Source organism: Canis lupus, chromosome 7 (assembly GCF_003254725.2).
Source record: "Canis lupus dingo isolate Sandy chromosome 7, ASM325472v2, whole genome shotgun sequence".
In the NCBI taxonomy this organism is placed as follows: Eukaryota; Metazoa; Chordata; class Mammalia; order Carnivora; family Canidae; genus Canis; species Canis lupus.
Genome location: NC_064249.1, coordinates 16,514,875 through 16,535,212, shown reverse-complemented (window position 1 = coordinate 16,535,212; position 20,338 = coordinate 16,514,875). Strand labels below are relative to the sequence as shown.

At 38.2% G+C, this 20,338-nt stretch overlaps 1 protein-coding gene across 12 annotated transcripts in view; it reads right to left on the bottom strand.

The window, feature by feature from the left end:
• SMG7 (SMG7 nonsense mediated mRNA decay factor) overlaps window positions 1-20,338 on the bottom strand; it is a 93,062-nt gene that overhangs the window by 72,435 nt on the left and 289 nt on the right. For 2 of the 12 annotated variants that reach the window (XM_049112142.1, XM_049112143.1), the window contains exon 1: window positions 19,422-19,888. The exons of 4 other annotated variants lie outside the window; for them this stretch is intronic. In XM_049112142.1, the coding sequence (XP_048968099.1) occupies window positions 19,422-19,428 (7 nt within the window). In that variant the 5' untranslated portion in view covers window positions 19,429-19,888. Of the gene's footprint in view, window positions 1-19,421; window positions 19,889-20,338 lie in introns of those variants that run through there. 6 more of the 12 variants (XM_025430041.3, XM_025430046.3, XM_025430043.3 and 3 more) reach the window with 5 other exon arrangements.

The following is a 20,338-nucleotide window of genomic DNA, read 5'->3' as shown; positions in this document are numbered from 1 at the left end:
TTTATTTTTATATGTAAAAAATTCTATATTCTCTGCCTAGAATATCCTTCTCCAGTTCACAAAAAAATTCTTCCTGTTTTAGGGAGATGATATACCCTTCATAAGATCTTCTAACACATTTTTGTGAAGTCAACCCTTCAATTTGTACCTGTTATAGAACATACTACATCCCATCCTAACATGTTATTTTTTCAGTTAATTTCTAGAAGTGCAATTCATACTATAACCCTAAAATTGCCTGGAAGAGTACTTTATTATCTAGTCTCCCTGAATAAATATGTTGAATGAATGTAGTTAACTAAGATATTATTTGTGTAATTTTAAAGTATATGTTAAATAAAAACCTCTCAATGTTACAAATATGACTTCACAAAAAAAATTTTTTGAAGTAAAAATTCTTTGATGGAAACTCTACACTACTGGTCTACACTACTACTAGCCAATAAAAGGAAATCTAATGTGAATCACATATTTCCTTTTACTTACCAAAAAATAAAAAATAAATAAGGTAAAAATTAAAAGGAGAAAATAATTATTTAATCTAACATATCTAAAACATTAGCATTTCAACATGTAGTCAATAAAAAATTATTAAAGTTTTCACATTATGTTGTTAAAACGGGGTATACGTTCACAATTAATGGCATGTGTCAATTAAGTAGCTAATTTTTCATCAGAAATATTTGATCTGGGGTACCTAGGTGGCTTAGCCAGTTAAGCATCTGCTTTAACTCAGATGGGCTCCCTGCTCAGTGAGGAGCCTGCTTCTCCCTCTGCCCCTCAACCAGCTCATGCTCTCTTTCCTGCTCTCTCTTTAATAAATAAAATCTTTAAAAAATATATATATATATATATTTGATCAGTATTCAGATTTCATAAAGTTTACTGTTAAAGGTAGATTTACATACCAAAATTGTTCTGTCAACTCAATCAAGCATAAATTCTGAAAATTTAAATTAATTTTTAAAAACTTAATTATAATAAATAAATAAATAAATAAATAAATACATAAATACATAAATACTTAATTATAGGGATGCCTGGGTGGCTTGGTCAGTTAACGTCAACTCTTGATTTGGGCTCAAATCATGATCTCAGGGTCGTGAGATTGAGCCCTGTAGCAGGTTAATGCTGGTGTGGTGCCAACTTAAGATTCCCTCTTTCTCTCCCCTTGGCCCTTCCTGCCTGTTCCCTCTAAAAAACAAACAGACAGACAGACAAACAAACTTAATTATGATACAGCTTTTCAGTCACACCAGCCACATTTCAAGTGCTCAATAACCACAGGTGGCTAGTAGTTACTATATGGGGCCATGTAGGTATAAACCACTTATGAGAGATCAACTATTTTAGCTATATGAAAGAGAAATATCACAAAGACTTTTAACTCCTAAAACCACTAAAATTTTAGCAGGGGAAAAACCCTCTAGAGCAGCCATAAAACAGAATTTATACCATTAATTTCCTAATATTTTGGGTCTGCTATATCTTAAACACTATTCTAGGATTTGGGATATACCAGTGAAGAAAGTACACAAGGTTCCTACTATCAAGAAATTTATTTACATTTTATATTAGGGGTTGCAGGAGGAGACAAAAATCAAATCTACATATAATCTAGTGGGGTTATAGTCTGAAACTAATTGGGGATCAGTCTGGGGAAGATGCCCTGAGAAAAGTTAAATTCATTTATAGGAGTGTGAGGCTCCTTCCCCATATTGTTCCATTTGGCCTTCCTTGCCCAGCTCAAGCTGAAAAATTCTACAAGAATCAGACAAGCCCCAGATCAAGGCAGAACAGCTAGCCTTTTTAGTATTTAATATTTAACATAGTAGGGTGCCTAGCACCCTAGGCACTTTATATTGCTTTGAGTAGAATTAAATATGTATGTATTACACATACATACAAAAAAGAATAATACAACCTTGCTGTTTGACTCTTTGGTGTCTCTGAACTTCAATTGCCTTGTGAAAAGTTAGAGTTAACTATGCTTATTTTCCATTTTTACATTATCAGTAAAACATAAAACAGGTCAATGGTGAACTCTAAAGCATTACATGAAACAGAAAAACTTATCAGAGGTATTTAAAAAGAGCTTATTAAACATTTCATTTAACGTCCCCTTCTATTTTTAAGAAATCCCCCAATTTATAAGGCTGAAGCTACTTTCCACTATAGATTTACCAGCTTCCCTTGCAGCTAAGGTACAAACAGATGAATCAGACTTATTAAGGAGCACACCAACCCCACATATAAATGACAGCTAGTGAGAGAAGAGGTACTGCAGAAAATCCATCCTGAACAGCATGAGCAACTAAATCTAATTCCCAATATCAGTGGTCCTGCATGCCAGGTGTCGGTCAGGGATGTAAGTTATGGAGAGGATCAAGGTCCTGCACAGGAGTGTCTTCACAGACTGAATTTTAAGGTTGTAATACTCCAGACTATATAGCTGTTGTGTGAAGCAGAATAATGGCCTCCCCAAAATGTCCATATCCTAATCTCCACAACCTGTGAATATGTCACCTAACACTGTGGAAGGGACTTACATTAAATCATTAAATTAAATAAATTAAGGATTTTGAGATTATTCTGCATAATCACAAAGATTCTCACAAGAGGGAAGAAGCAAGAGAGTCAGAAAGAAATGTGATGAAGAAAGCAAAGGACACAGTGATAGGATTATTGGTTTTGAAGCTGGAAGGAGGCTATAAGCCAAGGAATGTGAGCAGCCTCAAAAGCTACAAAAGGCAAGGAAATGGATTCTCCTCTATTACCTTCAGAAGGAAGTACACCTAGATTTTAGCCTAGTGGGGTGCTTTTCAAACTTCTGACCTCTAGAACTAAAAGATAATAATTTGTGTTGTTTTAAATCACCAAGTTTGTGGTAATTTGTTACAGCAGCTGTTGAATCTAGATCTCTAGCCCTTTCACACTTAAATGAGCCAATTGTTTCTCTTGCCCACATACCTGATATACTCCTCTAATTCTCCCACCCTTAAACCTATACAGCTTACTAGCATTTCTTTAAAAAAAAAAAAAAAAGATTTTATTTATTTGAGAGAGAACATACACAAGTGAGAGGAGGGGCAGGGGGAGAAAGACAGGCAGAGAATCTTAAGCAGATCCCACTCTGGAGTTCAAAGCCTAACATGGGGCTTGATTTCATAACACCGAGATAATGATCTGAGCCAAAATCAAGAGTGGGACCCTCAACAGACTAAGCCACACAGGTGCCCCCATTAGCATTTCTTAAAAGGACAATAACACGGTTTTTGCTTCTTCTCATTGCCTAAGTGTGCTTAGTTTTGTTTACATAGCAATGAAGAATAATACTGATTTTCAGATTTTACCATCTCTTTAAGACTGAGATATGTCAACCATTCTGAGAAATTAACATATATCAAAATGTATGCAGTAAATATGATCTTAGACATTTCTGGTCGACATTCACTGATTGTCAGTATCGCTCTAAAGTTGTTACTAAGATAATTGAGAAAGCCCTCCCCTCAGATGCTAACATGGGAATAAAATGGTGAACAAACACAAAATAATGTTAACCAATGAAAGAGTACTGAGAATAAAGAGAAACATCTGGCCATTTATCTGACAAAATTCTAAGATGATTCAAAGAAAGACTTTCCGGAAGAAGGAACTTTTCTTTAAAGATTTATTCATGAGAGACAGGCAGGAGACACAGGCAGAGGGAGAAGCAGGCTCCTTGCAGGGAGCCAGATGCAGAACTCGATCCCGGATCCCAGGATCATGCCCTGAGTCAAAGGTAGATGCCCAACTGCTGAGCCACCCATGTGTCCCTAGAAGGAACTTTTCAAGGATAATGAGAAGTCACATGAAAAGAAGCTAAGACTGTGAGAGACAAGTAAAGGAAGGTTGTCCCTTTTCTGGAGCTAACCATAGTCTTACTCTCCCAGGATCAGCTAACTATGTGTTGAAGCAGGAAAATGGTAAATTCAAAGATGTCAGGCCATGTATGAAAGCTTCAGTAATTTGCTTTTAAAAATTCACACTGAATTTTCCTTCTGAAGCAACTTATTACCTAAGATTTGAATTTCATACATGTAAAATTCCATCCTTAGTGTCAAGCTGATACCTGAACACCTCTATGTAGTAAGTCATAGGGAAAAGGCAATCTTCATCTTCTTTACTTAAATTATAAAGTTGGCAAGTCATCCTCCACTTGTCCTATTAGCCCAGGTGGGTCAGAACTATTTTTCCCCATAGTAGCTAGTTCTCAAGATTTCCAAAGGTTTTGGAAAATATACTGTATTTATATAGCAATATTGAAGGCAGAAACTGCAGGAAAAACAGCAAGCCAATTATTCAGAAAGATAGTTCAAAGCAGTCTATATTAATTTATTACAAATAGAAGAAAAACAATCTCCCCCTTCTTTTCCCCTTAATAAGTTTCCTGGCAAAACTACCCTGCCCTCTCCCTTAATTTTCTGTAAAAAATAAATGCATTAGGAAGCTTGAGAATGATGAGAAAGTCTGTTCAGATCATATATACTACATATATTTATGCATAATAAATGTTTTACAGAAATGCATTATCTAATATAAATATATAAATAAAATAAAAATAAAATCCTACAATCCAAAGCAAATAAGAATATAAAACTATAGAGGTAGAGTCCATATGATATGTGGTTATAAGCATTCTGGAACCTGACTCCTGGCTCAGCTACTTTATGCATGACCCCAGGCTTAACTCTTCTGCTTCTTTGCTCTTCTATGAAATGAAGTCAACAGTATACCCCTCACAGGGATACTGTGAGGATCCAGTTAAAATACAATGTTTGGAACAGTATCTGGCACAAAATAAAACCATTGGTTTAGTCTTACTACTTAAATCAAATGCACAAACCAGCAGCCTCTCTCCATGAAGTTATCATACCTCACTGCTACTCTATACAAGCCTCAATATTAGAACTGAAAAAACAAAAGTTAGAGTAGTATTGCCAAATTACAGGGGACCGAAAGCTAATCGAGGACCCATATACCAGAGGGTCTAGAACACAAATATTAAGAAGCCATTCAAACAATAAAGAGATCAAATTATTCCTAAAAATATTTTTAAATAAAATGATAACACACCAAAACAATTATAAAGGCCATTTTTTAAAAAAGATTTTCTTTATTTGAGAGAGAGACACACACAGCATGAGAACACAAGCCAGGGTAGGGGTGGTGGTGGGCAGAGGAAGAGGAAGAAGATGCAGGGCTGGAGGGCAGGACCCTGGGATCATGACCTGAGATGAAGGCAGACAATTAAATGACTGAGCCACCCAGGCACCCCTAACACAAAGACTATTAATTCAAGATTCCTTATCAAAGTTTCACAAAGATTTATATTAAAAAGTATACTTGTATGGCCACAAAAATCAGAAAATACTGCACACATCTCCCAAATGCAACACAAAAAAAAGTCTCACACAAAAGAAAGCTATTCCCTGTTAGCATTAAAAATGAGAGAAAACCTCTTTAAAAATTTTTAAGTCAGAGAAAAAAAATATTCATGGTAACATATTTTGGGGCACTGCCATCACTCGTAGCTTTGTACCAGCTGCCAAAAATAGTGGAAAGACTGTCATTTCACATATGAATTAACAGAGGAGGTAACATATAGGAAAGTAGAAAACTTGAAGATTATTTTATTAGCTAGGTATTACATTGTATCACTTTCAAACTCACTCTAAAATGCATGGCCCCAATTCCCAGGTTGTAAATTGTTCTCTCATTTTCATCTTACCTGGCTTGGGAATACCAGGATCTGACCCAAGTAACATAAAGAAAGAAATTATGTCCACAATAGACTTTAAAACTCAAAGAAAATTCATTTCTTATCAAGAAAAGCACCTATTTCAACAAGATATTGTATGAAGATAAAACAAGTACATTTAGTCACTGTCTGCCCCTCTATTTCTCACCTGGGCCCTCCTAATTAATCACTTCTTCCAACTGACTAATGTGGTCTTTCTCCCTCTGATTCTATCATTTTCCTGTTTAAAATCTTTCTACGACTTGCCTCAGCTTTCAGAATCAAATTCAAACTGCACTGAGTTTGATAACTTTCAGCTGATTACCCTTTAGCCTATGTCCTGCCATTCCTCCACACATACTTTTTTTTTTTTTTAACAAAATGTATTTATTTATTCATGAGAGAAACAGAGAGAGGCAGAGATATCGGCAGAGGGAGAAGCAGGCTCCCTCAGGGGAGCCCAATGCAGGACCTGATCCCAGAACCCTGAGATGAGGACCTGAGCCAAAGGCAGATATTCAACCACTGAGCCACCCAGGTGCCCCTCCTCCACACATACACTTAACGTAAGTCACGATTGCCTCTCAGAAAACAAATTTGCCTTCTACTGGAAATGTCGTGGCAGGATAATCTTCTAAGGCTCTTGGAATTGCTTCCCTTAGGACAGTTTATAACATCCATCATGGCATCCTCATATCCCAATTTCCTTAAGCACAATCATCTAAGTTCTACAAGAAGTTCTATTTCTAATTCTATAAGAAGATTAAAAACAAAACAGCCATGGGGATCCCTGGGTGGCTCAGCGGTTCAAAACCTGCCTTTGGCCCAGGGCATGATCTTGGAGTCCTGGGATCAAGTCCTGCATCAGGCTCCCCGTATGGAGCCTGCTTCTCCCTCTGCCTATGTCTCTGCCTCTCTCTCTCTCTCTGTCTACCATGAATAAATAAACTCTTAAAAAAAAACAAAATGGCCTAAAAAAAACAAAAAAAACCAAAATGGCCATAAGTCAAATGCACATGTATTCACAGGATTGTTCCTGATCCAGGGTTCCTATCACAGTCCCAAAACTTGGAATATACAGTAAGTTCAAATAAAGAAAAAAACTGAAGAAATCCATTAACAATAATATAGGACAACTGCTCTGTAAGAAACAATTGTGAGGTTTTTATATACCAAATAATACACCCCTACTACTAAACATTAGTAACAATAACTGCATTTACTGCTTTTTCTTAAAACTAGGAATAAGGTGCCATGTTACCAAATTTTACTGTTATCTCATTTATTCCTTGTCAAACCATAAGAAACATAGCTCCATTTTGCCACTGACAACACTGGAATCAAAGAGGTCTGTAACTTATTGAAGATCACACACTCAGTATTCAAACCCAGGACTGTAAGAAAACAAAGGCCATGCTCTTAAAACACTGTACTTTTCAGTGCCACATCTGGCCAATGCTCTCATTTGGAGTATCAGTCTAAAATTTCTGATAACATAGCACTACTTTTAAAAGGAAAGTAACACATCAATAAGGTAAATCCCCTGAGATAACTGCTTTCCATATAAAGAATCCAGTGTAACCCAACATTTCTAAATTTATTTTGCCTTGGAAACACTGAGAATCCAAACACCTATGAATTTCTCAGAGAATTCATGTTCAATGGAATGCACTCTGGAAACACTAGAGGATTGGATAGATTTGCCCATGTGCATGTAATACAAAGACATCAAAGAGTCTGCTTCAGAAAAAAAAAACAAAAAGGGATACCTGGGTGGCTCAGTGGATGAGTGTCTGCCTTTGGCTCAGGTCGTGATCCCAGGGTCCTGGGATCGAGTCCCACATTGGGCTCCCCAGAGAGCCTGCTTCTCCCTCTGCCTGTGTCTCTGCCTCTCTTTGTTTCTCATGAATGAATAAATTAAATTTTTAAAAAACAATAAAAAAGAGAGAGAGATGCAGGAAATCCTCAGTATGGGTGAGGATGTAAGAAAACAGGTACTTTTATTTTAAACACTGTTAGGGCAGGAATAAACAGTGAGAACTTTCTGGCAGTATCTACTATGTATTATCACTTGCCTTTTGTTGCTATAATAGATTACCACAAATGTAACGGCTTAAAACAACACAAAATATTATCTTACAAGTCTGAAAGTCAGAAGCCTAAATGGGTTCCAGTAGACTAAACTCAAGGTGTCAGCATGACTATGTTGCTTTCTGGAGGCTCTAGGGTTTTGCCTTTACCTGGTTCTCAAGGCTGCCTGCATTCCTTGGCTTGTGATCTCCTTCCATTCCAGCAGAATGCTCTCTTTCCAGTGATCCTTCTATCTCCCTCTTCCATACTTAAAGGACCCTTGTGATTAAGTTAGGCCCACCAAATAATCCATGATAATCTCTTCATTTTAAACTCAGCTGATTATTAGCAACCTTAATTTCCCCTGTGTTAACATGCTATTCACAGACTCCTGGGATCAGGACATAGGCATATTCTGGAAGTCGGGGTGGGGGTAGTGCTATTCTCCCTACTACACCTAACAAAATATTTTTAAATGCACATACACCGTCATTCAAATAAGCATACACAGGGATATGTATGTACAAGGATGTTCATTATAGCACTTTTCAAAATAACAATAAAAGTACTGGGAATAACACAAATTTTCACTTTTAGGAAACCAGTTTAGAAAGCTATGGTATTCCCATACAATAGAACAATATACTGAGGTTTCCAATGATGCTACAGATAATATAATTATAACTATGTCTTTAATAAAATGTTAAGTGAGGGTGCCTGGGTGGCTCAGTTAAGCGTCTGCCTTCAGCTCAGGTCATGATCCCAGGGTCCTGGGATTGAGTCCAGCATCTGTCTCCCTGCTCAGCGGGGGGGGGGGGGGGGGGGGCTGCTTCTCCTTCTTCCTCTGCCCCTCCTTCCTGTGTTCTCTCTCTCTCTCTCTCAAATAAAATCTTTAGAAAAATAAAAATATATTAAGTCCAAAAAAAGCCAGATTACCAAAATAGATGATATTAAGACAAGCCTAGTTATTAAATATACATACATTCAAATATATGAGTATGTGAATACATTACCATACATATAAAAAAATAACTGGAAGGCTATACAATCCAGGATGGTAGGATAACCATATATTCCTGTGTGCCTGGAACAGTCCAGATTTAGGTCTCCTGTCCCAGCAATGATTTGCACTCTCTTTCATGGTCATATGGTCAGTCTTACAATTTTCTGGGGTTTGTTTTGTTCTATTTCAAACGATGGATGCCAAAAGTGGCAAGGATCAAATGTACATTAACACCTGAAATTTAAAAAAATTAAAGTAACTTAGGAAATACACTTTTTAACGGAAATTTTCCACCACTAATTGTGAGCCATCTAAATTACATACCTTACACCATTTGACAGCATTGATGGCAAATATAGACACCAAAAAAGAAAATTCACTTTTAAGAGTACTGCCCAAGTACATGTAGTGGACAAGAGAGAGCAGACTAAGGCCAATCCCAACTCTGTGAATAATTAGGTATCTTAAGTCTTGTTTTCCTTCTCTACAATATGCCAATCAAGTGAGCTATACAAGTTAGTGTATACAATAGCTTAAGAAGACAAGTATATAGAAGTATTTTGAAACATATAAAGCATTAATAAAATTTCTGACAGTACCCTGAAGGAATAAAGTAGCCCACTTCAGAGTAAAGATCACTAACCACTCTATAGACAAACAATTGCTCCTACCCAATTGAAAAACTACCTTAGCAAGTTTGTAAGTTAAATATTGATACATTCAGAAATACAGAAAATGAATACACTGAAGAAATTAGGCTCTTTACTATGATACACATTTTTTTTCATTTCCTAAGAATTATATCATTGTCTTTTTATAGAAAGGAAAATACAGAGTAGAAAGCTAAAACTAGAGAGGTTCAAGGTTACATTGCCTTATGGAGCAGGACTGGGGTCTGAACTCAGGATAATATAAACACAAATTAGGCTAGACTTAATTTAAAGGCTTTGTTTCATTCACCACCACCCTGCTTTCTCAGGAAACCAAAAAGACCCCTGAGAAGGAGTTATAAACAACCCTATCAATAAAAAATTTTAAATTAGAAAGCAATTAATCCACTAACATTCTCTTTTCCTTTTCTATTGTAAACCAGAATTTATGACCAACATGCCTTAACATTTGAGTTCTGCTTCTTAAACGTTCTGACTTTTTTCCGTTAAAACAAAACTCACGATTATTCCAGGCAAACAAATATTATTACCTTAATTATTTAAAATAAGCAGAGTTTAAGAAATAGGTATTTTAGGGACGCCTGGGTGGCTCAGCGGTTGACCGTCTGCCTTTGGCCCAGGAAGTGATCCTGAAGTCCCAGGATCGAGTCCCAAAATCAGGCTCCCTGCATGGAGCCTGCTTCTCTCTCTGCCTGTGCCTGTGTCTGTCTGTCTGTCTCTCTCTCATGAATAAATAAGATCTTTAAAAAAAAAAGAAGAAGAAGAAGAAGAAACAGGTATTTCACAGAATTAGATACTAAATACAAAATTTTCACTTTAAAATGTCTTACACAAACTATATGTGTGCACAAGCACAAAATTCTGTAGATGCCCTTTTTATACTTAAATTCATCCCGTGATGGTTCTTTTAACACTATGCTTTTTATCTTTTCCCATCAGCAATAAAAAAATTTCAAATAAGTATACATTTTAACTCATTTCTTCTTTGAATATCATCTTCCACTTGCATTTTACTGATTATCTTTTCACCGATGTCTCATCACTACATAGTATCTCACCTGATAAAAAAAACTACATAAAAATTGATGACCTTTCTAAGAGACAGTAAAACATATTCTAATATACTGTGTCCCAACTAAGCACTGAAATAGTAGGCTTCTGGGAAGAGGAGGGAAGGGAAAAGTACTCAACTAATGTGGTTCAGTGAACCTATAGAATTTCAGGAAACAGACTGAGAATATTAACACATTAAATACAGCAGGTATTTAAATATAAGAGATTTTAGAATCATACTTCTCACTTAAGACAGACATTACAGGAAAAAAATGCCATCAAGGACTGTGAGAACAAAATATTAATCATCAAAAACAGTCTCAAATGTTTTGTTTTCTTTATGAAGGACTTGAAGTTCAATCTGAAGAGACTTCACTACTTAAGGTTCTGGATGTTTTTCCCCCAATAGTCTTTCTTCCCTCATCTACACCCTTATTCCATCTCTGGACTCAACAGATGAAGATTCTAGAAAATAAGTCCTATCAACTCATTTTTTTTTTTTTCAGAATTACATGTATTCACTAAAACTTTCATCTCCTACATAATAATTTAATAATGTTTCAAGTAACTAATTTTTTACCTAAGATGAAGTTACTTTCAAAGCTAAGGAAATTTAAATCTTTATGTATCTCAAAGAAAGGACTATAGGCATTATATCAGTATCTTTCCCTTGTGTCTCTCTATTCTAGTAGGAATATGTACAACAAACATCAGCCATTCAAATATAAATTATTCCCATAAGATTAATGACCAAATTTGTTGAAAAACAAAACAAAACAAAACTTTAGACTCCAAAACAAAAGCTGAATTAGGGCAAATAATCTCTGTAACTTATACCCCATAACCTGACAGTCTGATCTGATCATGGTATTTACGTCAACCAAACTCTCAAACGTTCCTAATACCACACTTTATTTAGAGTTCCTCAAACACACTGCCCCCAGGCATTTCTTTACTCATTTTGTTCCTCCGTCTACTACATTCTTCCCTTCATTCTTCATCCCATTAATCCTACTCATCTTTTAAGACTGAGCTCAGAGATTCAACTCTGGAAGCTTTCTCTGAACTCCCCTGGCAAGAAAAGTTCCACTTCCTTCAGTATACAGTATACTCTGGCATCGCTGAAAACATTTAACATAGTTATTTACCACATTATATGGAAATATCTGTGTAACATCCATCTCCCCCAGAAGGCCACTATCCTAAGGAACAAAAATCAGTTCATTCATTCTTATATTCTCAGGGCCTAACACTGGCATCTGTAAGTATTCCATAAATGTTTTGCAAAAACAAAAAAGCATGAAAACTATTGAACACCCATTACGTACACTGTGTACTTAAAAATACTGAGACATGGTCTCTATCATACCCAGTCTAGCCGCAGAGATAATTCACTTATATAAAAAAAAGAGATCATTACAAATTTAAGAAATTATATATACCAACTGACTAAGAGACAGGAAATACTACAAAGTTCAAAGAGTGCAGAAATCACCAGAATAGAGAAGTCTTCACAGAGAAGGTGAAAATAAGATAGTGCAGGACAGTACTTCCTACAGGGAAAATGGTCTGGGAAGAGAGATAAAAGCAAGAATGGATAAACTGTGTTTAGAAGGCAATGAGAAGATTACTTTGGCTGGCAGTGTCAGTTCTTATGAAAATGTAACAAGATATCATGTGGCAGAGGTAGATAAGGATCATTTTATGGAAGGCTCAGAATGCCAGACTAAGGAGTTTAAATAATGGAAAGTGACATACAGATGTTTTGCAGGAATATTAATGCAGAAGCAATGTAAAAGATCAACTGGCAGGGGGACAGGTGGATTGTGAAAGAGAACCAAAATTTGCTGAACATATGTAAACCTTTATCGTTTTAACACTAACATCAATTTTGTAAGATCAATGTTCTATTTTAACAAGAAAGAAATCAAGACCCAGAGATGTTGTTAGTTCAAAAACAGAGACTACTGGGTGATGTTTAAAAACCCTAATCAATGCTTTCTTCTTGCTACTTGCAAGAGTTGTAGGCAAGGAATCAGGTGGAAGACTATTTCAACAGCAGGGGCTTAGAACTGACAGTGCCAGACATGAAACAGGAATGCATCATTTCCAAAAGCAGTTTATGTATGGAATAGTCTGAGGGCACTGGAAAAACTCAAAGATGACTGCAAGACTTTAAACCTGGATGGGAAGATGGGGAGTGGCAACACCAAAGAGCAAAATGAAGAAGCACGAGGGATATGGGCAGAAGAGTAAAGATTAAGTGTTGAGTTTGCTACAACAGAGAGACTTCTATAATTAGGAATGTCCAGAAAATAGATATGCAAAATTACCAGATTAGTCAGTGCCAGAGGCTAATTTTCAGGCACTATCCATAACTAATGCTCACATAGTGCTTACTATGTGCTAGAACCATACCAAGTACTTCGCAAGTTAACTTGCTTGAGCTTTATAACTCAACGAGATAAAGATTATTATTAACTGGAAACTGAGGCACAGAAAGCTTAAGGAGCTTATCCAAGGTAACACAGCCAGTTAAGCGGTAAAGCTATGATTTGAATCCAGGCAGTTCTGCCCCAGAGACGATGCTCTAAACTACTATACTCAACCTACTTTGTTATGTAGTATTTTATGTCTGTGCCTATTTCATTAAATAGTTTAAAAAACTCTCTGAATGGCAGACATGATATCTTATTCATGTGTCTCCCCAGGACCTAACACAACGATTTATACTAAACAAACACTTGATAGATTTTAAACAATGATGATGTGGTGACAGCAAGTGGATGGGATATCTGAGGAAAAGAAACATTGAAAGAAGAGAAAAAGAGGCATAGGGCTATGCATTTCTTTTTTGCCACTGATGAGGCAAGGCAAACCAAGAAAACAAAATAAGATAAAAGGCAGAATATTCAGAATCATGGAATCTCAGTGCTAGAAACAATAGACTTCAAGAACTTCCCTAAGGCCCCTGTGTATAAACCAAAGCATCAATGAACTAAGTGATAATTATGTACTTGTTTGTGGGGCCTAGTAAAACTACTTGACAACAGATTCTCTTTTTATCCTCAGGGACCTGGGATATATACCTTGGCCCAAACTGAATGTTTACTTGTGGCAGGGATGAATGGATGCATACGAGAGGGACACAGAGAAACAGAGAAAAAGGAAAAGGAAAGTGTCAGTGTAAGAGAGAAAAAAAAATCAGTGGTTGAATCTGGCCATTAGTTCTTTGGCACCTTTGGAAATACCAATCCCAATAAGGTGCTAAATTAAAATAGCTGAATTATAAAACATTAAGGAAAGGCGGATGGTAAATAAAAGTAAAAACAAAGTATAAGGCAAACCTGAAATTGGTAGCCATAAGAAATATTTCTGATTGTCACAAATGGGGGTGAACAATACTGGCATTTAGTGGGTAGGGGCCAGGGATGCTACTAAAACATCCTATGATGTGCAGGACTGCTTCCCACAACAAAGAATTGTCTGAACCCAAAATGTCAGTAAGTGCCACAAATTAAGAAACATGAAATGAAGAAAAAAAATAAAAAACTGAGACAAAACTGCTACCTAATCTAGAGACTCCTAAAATTTTCTTAAACAATTTCTTAAATATCTACTCTTCCTAATGACTAAAAATTGGGTCTAAGGGAGTGAAAACAACCTTCCTAAGGAGCTCCTCTTACATGTTAACAAGAAAGGAGTGGGTTACAAGTTCTCACCATGTGTGATAGGTTTGCCAAAACTCCATCCCTGTATATTCCTGCAACTGATTAGCCCTTCTTAGTTACAATCTCCTAAACCACTGATAAGTCCGTCCATAACAATTCAACAACTAAATTAGTTTGATTATAAAACTTAAATGCCATGTGATGACTATCTGCCAAAATATCCACATAAAGATGAGCAATCCACTACCCAAAAGACATATGCTCAACAGTTTATTCTCTGAACAAGATCAATGAGGTCAACAAACATGCCTGAACTTTCAGGTACTTATTCATGCCACTAAAACCAAAAATCTGAAAGGCTAGACAGCATTAGAGATGTAGTTGGAGGCTGCAAACAATATTAATCCACTATAAAACAAACTAGCTCTTTTAAAGTCTGAACCACCATCCACCCCAATATTGCCTCGAGAAACTTGCTACACTAGTGAGTCCAGATCTTACTAGAGCATCTTAAAAAAACAAAACAAAAGCTCAGCAGTTGTTTCATCTACCATGAAGGTAGAACACAGCAGCTGTTAGAAAGCAATGAAACATAGTCTAGGACAGGAAGTATACATTTTGAATCCAACTGAAACCACAAGGGAAGCAGAAATTAACTGCCAAAATAATTTAGCCAGTCAATATTCAAGCAGGTAAAATGCTATTAATAAAACCATTGTAACAAAAAAAAAAAAAAAAGAGTTATAAGCCGAGAGAGAGAGAGAGAGAGAGAGAGAGAGAGAGAGAGAGAAATTTTTTCTCCAACAATTTTACCATGTTTGGTAAATCAGTTGTGTTTGGCTGATTTTTCTGGGACCAAAGAAATTTTATTTTAAATCCTGTGCAGGATGGGGCGGGGCTGGGGAGACTTCTTGACCACGTGAATTAGAAACAGCATGTGCTATAGGATTCTTGTGTGTGTGTGTGCGCGCGTGCGCACGCGCTACAGGATGTCTTAAAGCTTCTAGAGTTAGTGAATGCCCAGCCTAGAATTACCAGAATCTTCCAGAACCTACTTAGTATACATATTCCTCCAAACTGCTCCCACTAATTTCTCTGCTCCTCTCCCCAAGCTAAAAGGCTTTTTTCTTGCTACTTCCTCCAGCCTCATCTCTACCTTTTATCTCCCCATGCCCCAATATTTAGATTAACACTTTTTATATTAACAACTTACTGGATATTTTAACTAGCATATAAATGATAACCATTTTTCTGCTGTTTCAGAAAACCACCTTGTGGCTGTTACATTATTTCTACCTCTGGCAACAAAAGTTTCTGACAAAGAAGTATGCCACTGGAATGCAGCCTCTTTGCTTACAGAATTATCATGTAAAAAAAATTCTAACAAAACAATTTGTAGACATTCCTTGTAAAGAGGTCTAACCCCAGGGATCGACCTGTAAAATCTACAGCACAGGAAGAAATTAAAGCAAAAAGACAAGAATAGGGAAGGAAGGAAAGGAGAAAAGTTGGAAGGAATACACAGTACCAACTGCTGTCTCCCACAACAGCAGCAGATGTCATTCAGTGCTACCTGTGCCATGTTTTAGAACAGGATTTGACCTATTTGACTGGTATTCCCTCTGGCTATGATTATTCTAATTTCTCAAGTTCCCTAACAACTTTGATAATGTCTTCCCTGTGTGGTACTTCAATACTTTCCTCACACCTGCTTTTCTAACTTGATATATGAATTCCCATATTTCTATTCCCTAAAATACTATTATTTATTTATTTATTTATTTTTATTTTTTAAAGATTTTATTTATTTATTCATGAGAGACACACAGAGAGAGAGAGGCAGAGCACAGGCAGAGGGAGAAGCAGGCTCCATGCAGGGAGCCCGACGTGGGACTCGATCCCGGGTCTCCAGGATCATGCCCCGGACTGAAGGCAGCGCTAAACCGCTGAGCCACCTCGCTGCCCTAAAATACTATTATTTAAAGCATGATATACATCACCCACTCTCTCATCCATGGTCATCTTTACCTTTCTCCCACTCTTATTAAATGAACAATATCCAATATACCCTTTTCTTCTACTCAACAGAGGTGTCAAAGTCTTTAAAATCTATTTTTCAGGACACCCAGTTGGTTCAGAGGTTTAGTGCCTTCCTTTGGCCCAGGGCGTGATTCCGGGGCCCCAGGATGGAGTCCCATGTTGTGCTCCCTGCATGGAGCCTGCTTCTCCCACTGCCTGGGTCTCTGCCTCTCTGTCTCTCTCATGAATAAATAAAATCTTTAAAAAAAAAAAATCTATTTTGTCATAAATGGGAAGAGAAAACATTGAATTTTTTCTACAATTTGAGTAATAAATTTCCAATGATATCTAGTCTAGAACCCTCATATTTAAGACCATTTCTTACTTTTATAAACGTGGGTAAGTATTCTCAAACTTATTCATTTATATAAGAATCTTGTCCGTCTATTTCAAAATATGTTACTTCTCAAAAAAAAAAAAAAGACAATTCTCTTTCAACAAAAAAAAGTCATCACCCTGTCTTGCCTAGAACATCACCTTCTTTCCCAAACAGAAGATAGGTTTTTCTTTCCTTTCATCTCTGTTCTATTTCTACAACTCAAGACTAGATAACTTTAAATACCCCCTCTATCTTCATCTTACTGATGCTTTTTACTTATCTCACTATTCTAAAACGGCCATCTTACTCCCTGGTTTGCCACCACCCTGCCATTTCAACACCAGACACCCTCCAACAAATTAATTCAGCTGGTACAAAGCTAATTTTCATCTACATAAGATCTGTGGCTATGCAGCTTAAAAATTGCTCAGTCATGGTCTTACACCACTGAGAAAGGTAGGCAACAAAACTCTCCCTAAAGTCAAGGTCACAAAGAATAATTGCTATTACCCCAACCACACTTGTTCAGCAATACCTAGCATCCTTCCCAAGTTGTCTAAAAACCAAAGATTTGGTTTCCACAAAGAAAAGAGAGTGAACATGAGGCTTCCCTGAAGACATTCTCTAGCCTCCTCACAGCAGACTTTAAATGCAATGATTATCTGAAGAGGAAAAGGGAAATTGGGGTTGATGCAAGTCTTTATTACCCTTTCCCTTCTAAGTCCCAGCCCTAAGACTTGCTTTATTTACATCGACTGGCTCTCAGGAATCCTTAAGAGACTCCAGGTCCTATGCCTGTTCAATTTTGCTTACTCAACTTTAGCTGGAAAATATAAGTTATTTAAACATGGTTTCATTCTCACTCTTTTCTCCCTCTTCAAAGAACTCAAATCACCTCAAGTGGACTACCAATGATTTCACAACCTACAGATAAGTCTTCCCTAAATGCCATGATGATTCGCGAAATATAAAACAGATTAACAAAGAAGCCTCTCAAAGCCAACCAATCTTCCCATTAAAACTATCACCTCTCCCAGTCTGCTTTTCATACCTTTCTATTCCACTATCTCTAGTCCTAACTGCTCATTATTGCATTACGTAGATTCATCTCCCTACTGCCTATGAACACGAGAATGCTCTTCTAACAAATTGTCTCAGATTCTTCATTGTTCATCCATTTTAACTATAAACTACAGATCATGATTCAAGACTCTCAAATATGGGGCACCCGATCTAATAGGTCTTCCTTGATCACCATGTCTACATAAAACAAGATAACCATATCTTGCTTTTTCCTCCTAGTTCTTGTCACCACCTGACAAACACGGTTATCAGTTCATATGTTTATTGACTGCATAATCATACTAGAATATACCTTCCTATGTTTATTCTTTTGTTCGCCATTCTACCCTCAGTGCCTAAAAGAGTAACTGACATATAGTTAGCTCTCAATACATATTTGTGGAAGGAATGGATGAGCCCAGACATGTCACACAGTACGGCTGATACGGAGTTGGAAGACCTACATTTGAGTTACAGAGCTTCCATGTACCAGCTATATGGTCCTCAACAATTTTTCCTTCATTGAGCTATACTTCCCTCATGTGTAAAATGAAGGGGTCACACTTCATCTATATATAAAAAAAAAAAAATGTATTTAAGTGTTTCCAGGTGCATCACCCTACATTGTTTAACTAGACTAAACACCTTCCTTGGCCTTCCTATCTTCATATCTCTGTTCAGTTTCCTTCCATTTGGATTCCCCATTCTCAATCCACAACTGTCAGAATTATACTTATCCTTCGGGTAACTTAAAATGGTTTAAGTGCCATTCTCTCCTTGAAACCTAACAAACTATAAACTGTAAGGAGAGGGTGGAGTTCTTTTCTATTCTCAGCAGTTGGGACAATGCCTCCCATATAGGTGATCAACAAAATGACTGATGAATCATGAGTGTATGAATTAACAAATGAACAAAGGAAGCTTTTCCTGACTCCCCAACCCCCCAACTGCTCAGGTAATCTCCTGCCTTTGGACTCTCATGACACTTGGCGTCTTTTTGACACCTGCCATATTTTGCTCTGTGCTATTATTAATTTACTTGCCTAATACGCTAAACTGCAAATTCCTTAAAATTAAGTACAGTCCTGATGGCTCCCATATCCCCCCTCTACAACATCTAGCATAGACATTTCCCACAGCTATATTTATTAAGTTTACCTGATAAGTTAAACAACAAAAGGATAATAGTGAAGAAAAAGGACTGTGATAGAAAGATAGCATTCCAACTACCCTAAGGTCATTGGCCACACGTGTTGTGTGGATCCTGTCACTGTTAAACTCAGGCATTCAAGTGTAATCCAAAGATCTCATCATTCTCCCTTTTCCACACTTTGCTTAAGGCAACTATTACTACTTTCATAAGTAGAACAGCCACCCTCCTGTACACTTACTACTTACCTTCTCTTGCAATATGCATATAGATTATGCCAATCACACACATCAATACTTTTCACTTCACTACACAGCTAAAGTGACTTTTGTGCGCATTTCAGACTTCTAACACCCCATTCAATTCCCTCCTCTACAAGGTATGAAACCATTGTCTTAAAGATCTTCCCATAAGCCTGCCTTAGTTCTGCTCCTGAAAGACAAAAAGGCTCCGTTTTAAGATCTTCCTTCCCCTTTTTCTAAGAAGTAGCAATTCTCCCGAATTAACCTTGGGCTCTAACAACCTTTTATTTGTCTGACATCGAGATTTTTGACCCTCTTATACCTCTCATTCTGCTTCCATGGAACCTTCCTGGCTGCACAATCGCTGGTGTCTTTCCTTTCAGTACGCCCTCGCCACCACGTACCTGGTCCCAATGTACCTAATCTGCCCCTTCCTAAAATGCTGGTCAGTCGCTCCCTTTACACCACCCCAGACCCACATCCCCTACTCACACGCTCGGTACCCGTGCGTCACTCTACCTCCGACACCCAAGTTCCTTACACCACTCTTAACGAATGCACACGACTCTCAGAATGGTATCTTCCGACTACACTAATTCTAACTCAGTTTCTTCTGGGGAACCCAACAGCACCGTCCATAGTACCTCCCTCTTTCCTCACTTCCTCGTCCATTACCCCTCTTTATGCTCTCACCTCCACCCCGCCAACTAACTACAGATGACATTATTCCTCAGCACTTTCAACCTAAGAATAAAGACTCGACTGGGGTTTCCAGCGGTCTCCCCCCCCCACCCCCCACCCCCCACCCCCCACCAGGTGTGCAGACTTCCACCTCGTCCTCGCCCCACGCGCCGCCCCACCCCACCCCACGCTCCCCTCACCCCGGGGGTCAGACTCCAGACCCACCCCCCCCCGGGGTCGCGGCCCCCGCCCCCCCCCCCCCCCCCAGCGAGCCTGCGACCCCGGGGGGCGCGCGCGCACACACATTCTCACGCTTCCCTAACCTCCTTCCCGGCACCCGGACGAGCTGGCCGCGCTGGAACTCCGGCGGGCCCACGGGGGGCCAGGCACTCGGGAGTGTGCCCGCCCCGCCCCCTCCCGCGGAGCCCCTCGCAGCCCCCGCCTCCCCACCGGGGAAGGAGAGGACACAGCAACTCCCCCGCCGCCCCGCCGCCCCGCCGCCGTGTCTGTTGCTCCGCGCCCCGACCCTCGACCTGCTCCCCCCGCGTCCGGGACCGG